Raw genomic sequence first — 12,072 nt, 5'->3', positions numbered from 1 at the left:
TATGGACAGTATGATAATAACTCTTTGCACCAGTGCTGCTGTGTCAAAGGTTCTGAATATTTCCATAACATCAGAATGTTTTGTGTTTTTTTTTTGCTGCTGCCATTGCAAAATAAGCTACCTTCTGGCGTCACTCATGATTTGTTTCTGGAGTAATTTAATCAGTTGTAGGAATATTGAGCCCCAGTATTTTTTTTAAATTTAGTACATTCCCAGAGCATATGATATAAATCTGCTCCATAGTCATTACGTAGCATCTAGGAGACAGAGGTGGGTAAAACTGATAGAGTTTTGCAGTAGAATATTAAGTATGGTTTAACAGATTCAGTTGAATAAGTCTGTGTTGGATTTGTAAGAATGGGTTGTGCATCTGTGAGAATTTTTTCCATCTCTGTATTGTGTAAATATATCATCATGATCAATATCAACCATACATATGTCAGTATAGAGACCAAGATTCATACCATTTATACCAAGATTATAAATTGTTCTCTGATGCTAGAAAATGATTTGAACACTCCATCCTTACAGTCATCTCCTATAGTATATATACCTGCTTTTTTCATCTATAAGATAATCCATCTGAAAAACCAGAGGGTAAAGAAGATGTTATGCCATTGTGGGGTATTGTGATAGTCTGTCATTTACTTTTATACTGTTATGACAGTTCTGTCAACAATTTAATGTGCGATCCAAAACTAAGTTATTAGCGATCCCTCCTAGGTCTTTCCTTTTGACATAGTATTTTAGATCTTTTAGAGTTAGTGGATAGCACAAAGATTTTTAATTTTTTATTCAAGATGGGCTCCATCATTATTGTGTGATCACATCCAAATATTTCTTGCTTATGCTACATTGTAATAAAGTTTAACATCTGTGAGATTAATACATCCCTTCTTTTAGATGAGCTTGTAGTTTTGATAGTTTCAGCCTCTTATTTTTTAATTATTAAAAAAATAATAATACATTTTGATATTGGAGAATAAGTTTTTGTAGTTAGGCTGGACACTTTTTGGGAGTGTCTAAAAAATAAAAAAGCTTTGGAAGAACACATCTTAACTAGATTTACTTTACTGCAATTGGTATATCCTACCATTAATATATATATTTTTTAAAGTTATCAATTAATGGAATGTTATTCAGTTTATACATATGAAACATATCATTGCATATATTAATACTTAAATATCAAAATCTATAAAGACTCTCCATTTAAAACATGTTACATGAGGTAATTGAGCATAGACAGTTTTTTTTTTCTCCATAATTAATTTTACATCCTAATAGTTTACTATGGGCAGCACGGTGGTGCAGTTGGTAGAGCTGCCGCCTCTCAGCGAGCAGGTCGCCCCGTTTAAAATCCTGACCGATGACCTTTCTGGGTGGAGTTTTCATGTTCTCTCCATGTATGTGTGGGTTTTCTCTTGGTGCTCCGGTTTCCTCCCACAGACCAAAAACATGCATAAATTGTCCCTAGGTGTGAGTGAGAGAGTGAATGGTTGTTTGTCTCGTTTGTCTCTGTGTGTCCCTGTGATGGACTGGAGACCTGTCCAGGGTGTCCTCTGCCTCTCGCACAGTGATGGCTGGACATGGGCACCAGTGGCCCCCATGACCCGAAAAGGAAGAAGTGGGTAAAAATAATGGATGGATAATTACTTAATTAATTAATCACTTTACTCTTCTAAAAGCAACATCAGGTGTAGTATTGAGTTTTTTGTGTTGGACATCTATATTAATAAATTGTCAGCATATAATAATGTTTAAAATTCTTGCTTGTTAATTTGAATTCCCTTAAAGTTAAAACTATTAATATTGACAAAGTTGAGAGGTTTATGTTTATTTGATGTGATTTAAAATTTTTTTTAGGTTAAATACAAATAAAAGATGAACATTAATTTATTTGTACAGTTTGTACAGTTTTTCTTAGGCTTTTATATTGTTTATATCAATATCGGAATTATATTGTAATCGACCAAAATTAAGAAATATATTGTGATAAAAGTTTTGGCCATATCGTCCAGCCCTAGCGGGATATAAAAAAAAAAATTATTGTTTGCTTATCTTGTCACAAGAGTGAGTCCAAGAAACTGATTTCTTGACACATCTAGGTATCCATTGTTGGTGATGGCATCATTTGTATCTCTCTGATGTGTTTTTCCGTTAAAACAGGTGAGGTGAATACACAGGTTTTCCCTCCGTGTGTTAACCGTGACTTTGCTGGGAAAAGAAATGCTCCATTTATACTCATGGATTTCAGAGATTTTTTTAAATCCATCAAATTCTTTCTCTTTAATACATCAGTAGGGTAATTCGAGAAAAATTATACACTTTGTTTTTAAAAAGTCTTGATCTATTTTGTACTTTTCATGTTTTGTTGTTGAATCCATTTTGATTTGTGGTCCTAAAACCGTGCACAATTTTGTAAATGTATTCAGATTGAGGAATGAAGGCTTCAAATGACCTGCTGTTCAGAGCTAAGTCTGGAGTAGCATGTTGACTTTTTGGGTTTTGAAATGTTCAAATTTGCATACTTGTTTTTCCACTGATTGATGCCTAAATTTGCACCATAGACCTGCAGTCCAAAAGCTCACTTTTTGTGTATGGTTTGAGATTGTATAATCATTCCCATCTGAAAGCTTTAGGAAGGAGCTGATTTTACTAAAGCACCCACAAATGAGTTTAGTTGGAACATGAAAAGTGGCACCAATGAGCGTGTCCAGCTGTGTGGGTGAGGTGTTGCTTTATAAATCAAAGCAAAATCAGCTCTTTTTGAAATAAATAAATGAATAAATAAATTTAGCAGTCTAGCAGGAGCAGTGCAAATTAGCACAGCGGTGTGAACTATTAAGACACGTCAATATATAACACACAGCGTTTCATTTAAGCTTCACTCACAACCTGTTGTGAATGCTCTTACTGGCAGTGTGCATTGAAAACTTTGGCCAAAACATGCTTAAGACTTGCGTGCCGTTTGGTATGTTTAGTCCTGTAGAAGTTTTCAAACCAGCTGTGAGATCATTTGGTCTTGCACATGCAAATTCTATGGGTCTTGTGACCAACCAAGAATGCATACAATACATACAGAACATGTACTTCTCGTGCACACCTGAACCATATTTGTCTAGCAGTGATTTTGCAAGGACAAATGAGATGCTTGAGTGACACACAATCATTGTACTGTACTCAAAACAAGTAGTCCATACTAACTTTGTGTAAGGTCAGAAGTATATCTGACTTTCTATGTAGCAAATTATCCAAGTCCTTGCTGGGCTTACTGGTCCTTCTATCATTATTATTGTCATTAAATGTTTCCTCCTCCTCCGTCTGCTGTTCAGGCTGTTCCCTCTCTGGAGCTGCAATGAACTTTATTTTTGCTGTCTTCTTCCTGGATACCATTTTCTAACATTCAACTTTTTACCAAAAAAAACAAACATTGTTTATTATTTAAAAAAGACACGAGAGATGATGCAGACACGCTGTGGGCCTCTTTTTACGCACACTCCACTCAAGTCAGGAGTGATTGTCACATTTTTTTTTTCTTTTAGCAAAATAAATACATATACAACCATAAGCACTTGGAGATTGTACAAGACCCTAGAGTCACTCATGCATTAGCATTTTGTGCACAGACAGACAAGAATCCTTTAAATAATTCCTGAATCTGGATGGTGATCCAGATCACCACCAAAATTTAATCATGTTCTTCTTTGTGACAGCCTCAACATTGCCAGATAATGGGTTAAAAACTTTTTGAGTAATCTTGTGCACAGACAGACAAACCAATGCTACCAAAAACAACCTCCTTGGCAGAGGTAAAAAATGAGAATATCTTATTTACAATAAATTCTTATCCTTCATCCACCTAAAACAAACAACAACCTAACCTCAGTCCTGTTGGGTGCTTAATTTGTGGTCCTCTATTTTTAATCTAAATATTGGTGCAAATGAGTGAATTGAACTGTGCAAATGCATCTGAAACTCACCTCAGATTCTATGCGCAAAAATAAAATTTTTGATTACATATCCAACCGGGCTACTAACAGAGATCACAGAGTCTAAACGTCTCAAGTACTAATTTAACACCATGCTTGAATAATAAATACAGTTTCACTTCAGAACTGACTTTGTAGCAGTCACTATAAATCTGTCTAATTATGTTCTAAATGTGTCAACAATTATTTTCAATGTCACGTGTGGGGTTCTGTTGAATATATTTTGAGCATTCTCAGTTTGGACAACATGATGATATATGGGCTCTTTTCTTTTCCACCAGTAATGGAATACAAGAGTTGTAAGTGATACTCAGAAAATCCTCCTCACTGTCGGGCTTTCACTTGCATGTAGGGTCATAATGGGAAGGCAGGTAATGGATACTTATTAACCTGTCAGCATCAAGATAATGGTTAAATCTGTATAAAAATACCATTTTTTAAAATGTATTTAGAAACTTGCAAATTTACTGCACTAATTCAAATTAAGATGTAACTTAACACAATGAAGTTTTATTATAGTTTTACTCAGTAATCACTTCCGTCATCTAGACAGGCAGAGTAAAAGGGAAGAAAGCAATATCAGTTTTCTTTGTGTGTAAAATAGAGAAGATTTGGCACCACTGTTTGTCCAATCAAAGGTTGTTTACTGTGTGTGAGTTCACTGTTAAAGCACTCATCACTAGATCCTGATGCATGCTCAATAATCCAGGTAGAAAAATCTAAAAAGTTAACAGATTTAACTTTTTACACTCATCACTAGCACTTCAAGGGGAGGACAAGCATGACTTTAAGGTCAGGGTCGTGCAGGTGAGGTTTAAGCTTTGATAAAATCCAGCGGTTTATGCATTCCTGCAAATGCATAACCATAAATGTCAACAAAGCATATTTTTACGGCATGGTGAGCTTATTTTGTGCTGGTTAAACGCTTATGAAGTCTAGCAACAAGTCCAGCTCCTAACCTCAACTTGTGCTAATATAATTGTTTAAATAAACCTAATCCTTCAATGCTTCTAATAATTTTTGTCTTGTTTATTATTTCTTTGGTACAAGAATTTAAGGATGGAACAACAGTTCTGGAATTGTGTTAAATAAATAAATAAATAATAGATAAGGCAGACATAGTTTTACTTTTAGTAACATAATGTAGAGTAAACAAGTTCCACACAAATTGTAAACGATGCCAATATGACGTGACATGATGAGTTATTTACTTTTGACCCAAGCGTTTCCATCACAAGATATTTTAAATTCACTGGGAAATTGAACATGTAATGAGTATTTTGTTTTCTAAGCCAAAAAATTAAACGAGAGCACTGAACTTAACTCAAGGGAAAATATTAACAACAAAAACCTGAGGTTTACTTTCATTGTTTTTGTATTTATGCTAATGACAAATTTTCAACCTATTAACAGATTTAAAAAGCCACAAAGAGAATATAAGGCTCAAAAAGTAGGCTTAAATTAACCGTAACGGTTTAGTTTTGGTGACATCTAGTGGCACAAATTATAAATTACAACCAACAATACTACAAACTACAATGGCTGCAAGAACTGCAAATAAATAAAAAGAAAAAGACATCAACACTCAAACAATGGTTTGTTTTGGTCCTTTCATTGTTTGCTAGAGAGGTGACAACTTATTTAGATATTATTTCCTAATTTAAAACACATTTCCACATTTTTTTAACAAAAATCAGGCTTTAACTGTATTATTACACACTGCAAATTTAAGGTGTTATTATTAAACCATCAGTTAATGTTAACCGTTTAAAATTATTTCTGTTTTATTGTATTTCTTACTGTCACTGATTTGCTCATTTATAAGATTAAAAAGGCAGTAAGGTGTTTGTGTCTGTCACAGTGGATTCCCCCATATATCCCTAATGGCTTTCTAGCTAATGTGTTGTCTTTCTCTCTGTGTATCTCTGTATGTTTTTATGACTGTGTGTCTGTTTTTGTGCCATTTTTTTTCCTTTTGCCACATTTGGCTTGTCATCGACTTTTTTCCATGTGCTTTTGAGCATGTTTCTTCACGTCCTGCATCCTCGCTGTTGCTCTCTGCTCGTTGATGTGTGCTTTAAATGTATGTTTGTGTTTCTTTGTTTCTGTTTGTGTTCGTGCATCTCTTTTTGTGTGTGTGTTGGCCCCTGTCCCCTTGTCGCTGTCTCCATAATATGCCCTCCTCCAGCCTTTGTGACTTTGCTGAACGGGGACCAGGCTCAGGATGCCATCCGCTCCCTCCACCACAGCACTGTCCGAGGACGCCTGATCAACGTCACCCTGCAGCCCACCGATTCCCTGCTTTGCCTCACCAACCTGCCCCACACTTTCACCGCGCAGCAGTTTGAGGAGCTGGTGCGCCTGTATGGAAACATCGAGCGCTTCTTCCTGGTGTACAGTGAGCTGAGCGGCCAGTCCAAAGGCTATGGGTTTGTCGAATATATGAAGAAGGACTCTGCTTCACGGGCCCGCTCGGAGCTGCTGGGTCGACCACTGGTATGTTAGAGCGATAATTACAAATCTATTCTAACACATTCAGTCCTCTATAAGACTGAGTAAAGTAAGATAAGGACTCTGGATTCATTAAATGCTTTTGAATTGATTACATAGATTAGTTTGAGTTTGTTTTCATGCAAAAAAGTCCAAAAATACATTCCAAAAGGAGATTTTTTTAAACTTTGATATATTTATTCATTCAACCTTTATTTATACAGGTTAATCCCATTGAGCCTCAGGAACTCATTTACAAGAGAGACCTGATTTTAACAAAGAGTCATGACAACAGTAGACAACAAAGACAATAATAGATAATCATAAAGGATTACAAATTGAGATTTTTTTTTAACAAATAAAAATAAAATGGTGTTTAAGAAGAAAATGTAACAAAAAAAACACTTAGATTGTAAGGCGGTGTAGAAAACTAAAAACAGGAACATGTCTGCATTGGTTTTTCCCAGGAACTTAGCAGATGTTTGAAGCCACTTAGAGAGGTCAATGTTGAGAGCTTCAGATCTTTTTGCAAGATATTCCAGGAAACAGGAGCGGAGTAGTAGAAGGCCCTTTTGCCTAGTTCAGTCCATACTGAGAGAGCACTGCAGGTAATAATGTCCTGAGAGTGCACGCTGTAGTTGCACTCATGCAGTGAAATGGGAGATGTATGAAGGCAACAGACCGATAAGTGATTTAAAGATGACTAACATAATTAACATCTGATTAGCATCTGATTAACATCTGTAAAGCTTTTGAACAGCTCATAATCTCAGCTGCATCCACAAAAAATATATGCAGCCCAAAATCTGATCTTTGTGTCACAATTCAGGAAGTTGTGTTGCCTTGATTTTTGCCATGTTACAACTTGTGCCAAAAGTTTTAGAGCATTGGTGATGTTTATAGTCTGATTCTTTCTCCCTTCTGTATGTTAAAGGGGGGTCGCTCACTGATGGTGCAATGGATGGATGTAAACCAGCTGAGCCAAGAGGAGGACATGCACTCAAAGTGTCTGTGCGTGGATCGACTGCCACTGGACCTCTGTGATACTGAAGAACTCACCCAGATCTTTTCTGACAGATATAAACCCATCTTCTGCCAGGTAAAATGATAGCTCTTTTGCAATCTGTATCAGCATCAGAATGTTCTTAAATATGTTTGTCTTATGTTGAGTGTGTATGAATGTTGTCTCATTCTGGCTGTACCCTTCTACCCTGATTCACCTTTTCACAAAACAAACAAACAAAAAAAATCAAACTGTACAAGCTTGTCTGTTCCATTTGAGCTTTTGTTTGCCTAAATTCCAGGCATCCACATTGTTTGGTGAACATTTCCATTTCAGAAATGTGTCCATATACTGTACTGTTTGTATCTGAACATGATTTCTAGTTTGATTTTAATGTCCTTAACCGGAAGATTGTTTAGTACCGTAGGTAGTAAGTATTCCTGTTGAGACCACCAGACTTTATTAATGATGATGATCTCTTGTTTTAGGCCCAATCCTACCCATGTTTTTTTTTACCCATGGTCTTGAGATGTGAAGTGAGGATGTGGGCAAGGTAGCAGTCACATGACCTCTGTAACTTACAGCAAAAAATGTGTTTCTCATAATAATTCTAAATAATGCAGATAAATATGTCTGCAAAATGATCTCTGCAGAAATGTACCTTTTTTTCAGCATGCCTTTGCAAGTTTTGGCAACTTTATTTATTTTTTTCCTCTTTTTAGATTTTTGTAATTTGCTAGAACTTACATAACCAGAATTATCCATTGTCCATCTTACCAAATCACTGCAGTTGCTCCTAAGCCTCAAAATATCATGAAAGGCTCTCTTTAAAAAGAAATAATCCGCTTCATCCCCATATACACACTTTCAATCAAACACCACCAGGTGACACATGCTGATATAAAATTCAGCATCTCCTCCAGCCAGCCTCACTGTAACACTAAGCTACTGTTTCCATGGTGAGGTGTAGCTGTTGTGGCACCACCTTCAGCTTCCTCCTTCACACTCGGCTCTGTTTTTTATTTTTATTTTTATACTTCATTTGTTGATGGTGCTCCGGTACATCCACTCCTCCTCCACACACCCATTTTGAAGTTCATTCAATGGACATCAGTCACCTTTTGCATTTCCACTTTTAACTCCACCCCTCTGCCCCTCTCCCACATACAAATCAATAAACCCACATCATGCTGGTCCCATGATGCTTTGTGGGTGTTTAGCTCATGCTGTCTCACTTTTTTGAAGCCAGCAGGCTTTGACCTAAAGTTCATTATCTTTTTTTGTAAGTGCAGTATATTATGTGCTTGTATTGTACTGTATTTCAACATATATACTGTACACTTGGAATACTTAATGCACCTAGCCCAATACACACTAAATAGGATACAGATGCACAACTTGCATGCAGTCTCACCTGTCTGAGCCTTATTCCTATATGTTAAGTTAGAAAATACAAACAAGGGGGATTTATCATCTGCATTCAAAAGGCAAAAGCAGACAATGTTCGAAACAAGGGCTGAACGATTTTTTTTTAATTGTAATTGCGATTTTTTTTTTTACCTCCAATATTGCAATTGCAATTTAATATGCGATTATTTGTCAATGTCTTCTTCTCATGTATTTTTCAATGAACACAAGCAATAAATCAATCTGTTTCAGTTGCAAAAAACTCCACTGTTTTCAGCTCCTCTGCAACTCTGTTTCTGCATTTTTTGTATAGCTCTGGGATAGCAACTTGGCTAAAATGTGTGTTCAAGGTCATTCTGTACCACTTATCCATTGTGTTTACCAAAGCTGTAAACCCAGGCTTGGTCACTATGGGCATCATGGGCATCAATGGGCATCATGCCTTTCACTATGAACTTCGTAATTTCTTGAGTTATTTCCGCGTGCCGTTTTGAATTTTGTTCATACATAGTAATACCTTCGAACAGTTTGGTCAGTGATCCCTGTCGGCTGGTACTTTGCCTACTTTAAGTTGAAGCACTGGCCGTTGGCATTCTAGCCATGTAAATATTGTAAATGGCTTTGTGGTGTTTTTATTAAGTGTTGCTAAATATTCGTGGTTTTACCTCGAGGTAGCAACAGCAGCAAGGCGGGTTCTGCACAATACGTGTCGTTGCGCAGCGTCTTTTTTATAGCCAAACTAATTCCAAACAACGGATGTGCTGCCCCTCTTTGGTACCAAACTTTCAGATGTGTCCACTTCTGTCCAGCCTGACGCCATTGTGCAACCAGTTATAGCAGAGTGTTGACTTCTCCCGCTCCCTGCTCTGCTTTGCTCCGCTTTTTTCACTCTCAAGTCACGTAACCAGATCACGTGACCAGTCAAATTGCATCCTTTATGATTAGAAAATCCTGTTTTATCATATTGCTATATTATTGCAAATGCAATTAATTGTTCAGCCCTATTTGAAACTGTGTGTTTAAAATGTAGACTGTTAATTAAACAAATATTGAGCTAAATTTTGGAGTGGTAGTAGCTAAGGCCCTAACACACATTATGAGCATTAACAGATAGCAAAAGATTGTTGAAATTTTAGCTAGTAACTATTTGGAGTCAGCTGTGTCTCTGTTTTAACTAAATGTCTTATGATTGCGAGTGATAGGGAGACCTCACTCAGTTTTTAGGGAACAAGGGTTACTCTGGTAATAAAATTTATGAAGTCATTTTTACCACTATCCATAGTTGTTATATTTTCCCTGCTGTTAGTGGCTTCGTTTACTGTGTGCACTGCTGTGGGAGAATCGTTTGCATTGCCAACACCCTGCAAAATGAACCATACTTGGTATTCATACTGTGTGTTGATTTGTTTTTCACCTTCCAGTGTGAAAGCTGGAAACAATTTCAGATTTGACTCTGGTGATGGTGAGTGGCATGTCTACTAATCGCAGAGTTTTTGTGTTCACATTTTCAAGGTGTTGAACCCGACTGTTTTCAAGTTGAACTATTTTAGATTTTGCTTTTTTCAGTCGGTCTCAACAAATCCAAAGATTTCAAATCAAATATAAGCATTCAGTGGCTGAAAGAAGCTGCAGTACATATGAGCTCTTGATGGTATTTTAGAACATGCAGAACTGTGTTCAAGGAAAAATAAACATTCAAGACCATCTGTGGTTTCTAACCTTCTCGCTGGTTGATCATCATACATTTAAATATCTCTAAAATCACAGCACAGATGTCTTGGATGGTGAGTTTTGTCTGATGGTGCTGAGGTTATAAAATCAAGACTTCAGCAGTGTGTGGAGGAGCAGCGGCCTTTAAATGGACCCATTTTCAGTTCCTAATCAGGCGCATTTTGCCTTCTGACAACAGATATTAAAATAGTGTCTGAGAGCTCATCTTTAATACATTGGGTGTATTTTTAATGAATATTCAGGTGAAAGAGCAGGAAAGAATCAGAACTGATTTCAGTGTTTGGCACAAAGCAGACTTTAAATGCAAAATTAAGATGTGAATATCCTTCTTAGTTTATGCCGTCTAGTGACATTTGGCAACTTAGTATTAGGTTGTGAATAGTTGGCAGCACTCGGTGCTGTTGCAGATTATGTGTGAGTGAATATGAACAAGCAAAACCTGTAGGCTGCTTACATAAAAACCAGTTCATTTAACATGGTGTAAAACTTGTTTATACTGAATAAATTATATCTGAGACATGATAAAGATTTTGGCGCATAAACAAACAGAAACAATGGAGATTGCTCATTTACTGTACTTTATTATGTACAAATTTATTCTTAATGAGGACAAGATAAGAACTTTATTGATCCCGCAGGAAATTGTTGTGCCATAGTTTCAATACAAAAGAACATGCACAAGGTATCACACAAGATATAAAAAATTACAGAGAAAATTAAAATAACAGAGGTATAAAAAATACCAGCAATTAAGGACCAAAACAGGTCAAGTGTCAAACAGGTCAATTATGCACACACCGATCCTTTAAAACATATATAATTAATAACAAATGCATTTATGAAAAGACAATTAAATTACAAGCTAGAGAAATTGCATTTTTCTTTAAAAATGCAATGTGAATGTTGAAAGATTTTGTTCAAACTTGCTTAAGAAGCTGAAACTGAGGTGTTGAATTATAAAAAAAGCAGAACACTGGCTAAAAGAAGCAGAAAACAGGCTAAAAGAAAAGGAAGTCCAAAGTTTAAAAGCAGCTAAAGACTTGCTAAAAGTAGCAAAAGGTTTACTAAAAGTTGCTAAAGACTAGCTAAAAGAAGCAGTAGGCTAGCTAAAAGTAGATAATGGCTAGCTAAAAATAGCCAAAAGTTAAAAGCAGCTAAAGACCAAAAACTACAACCTATAACTAGTAAAAGGCAAAGAGCTAGAAACTAAAAGTAGGCAAAGGCTAATTAAAACTAAAAGTCAAAGCCAAACATTTGAAGTGGCAACAGGATCGCTAAAAATAGCAGAATTCAATCCAATCGCTAAAAGTAGCATAAAGACAAAAATACAGCAAAAATAACAACTCAGTATTTACACAAAGGGTAAATAAGGAGGTGTAAATATTAGATCTGCAATAAAGTTTGTGTATGACAAGAAAACAATTATCCCCTTTTATTACTTGGGTGGAC

General features: G+C 36.1%; 1 protein-coding gene across 1 annotated transcript in view; it reads left to right on the top strand.

Annotated features, from left to right (window-relative positions):
- Positions 1-7,581, top strand: part of LOC119430522 (ribonucleoprotein PTB-binding 2) — a gene marked incomplete at its 3' end in the record, with an annotated part of 62,392 nt that extends 54,811 nt beyond the window's left edge. Inside the window, 2 exon segments of the mRNA XM_037697943.1 lie at positions 6,181-6,488; positions 7,417-7,581. Of these exon segments, the coding sequence (XP_037553871.1) occupies positions 6,181-6,488; positions 7,417-7,581 (473 nt within the window).
- Positions 7,582-12,072: the final 4,491 nt, after the last annotated feature.

The sequence above is a fragment of the Nematolebias whitei genome, chromosome 3, assembly GCF_014905685.2.
Source record: "Nematolebias whitei isolate Nwh7 chromosome 3, NemWhi1, whole genome shotgun sequence".
Classification (NCBI taxonomy): domain Eukaryota; kingdom Metazoa; phylum Chordata; class Actinopteri; order Cyprinodontiformes; family Rivulidae; genus Nematolebias; species Nematolebias whitei.
This window is presented reverse-complemented; position numbering and strand designations above follow the sequence as displayed.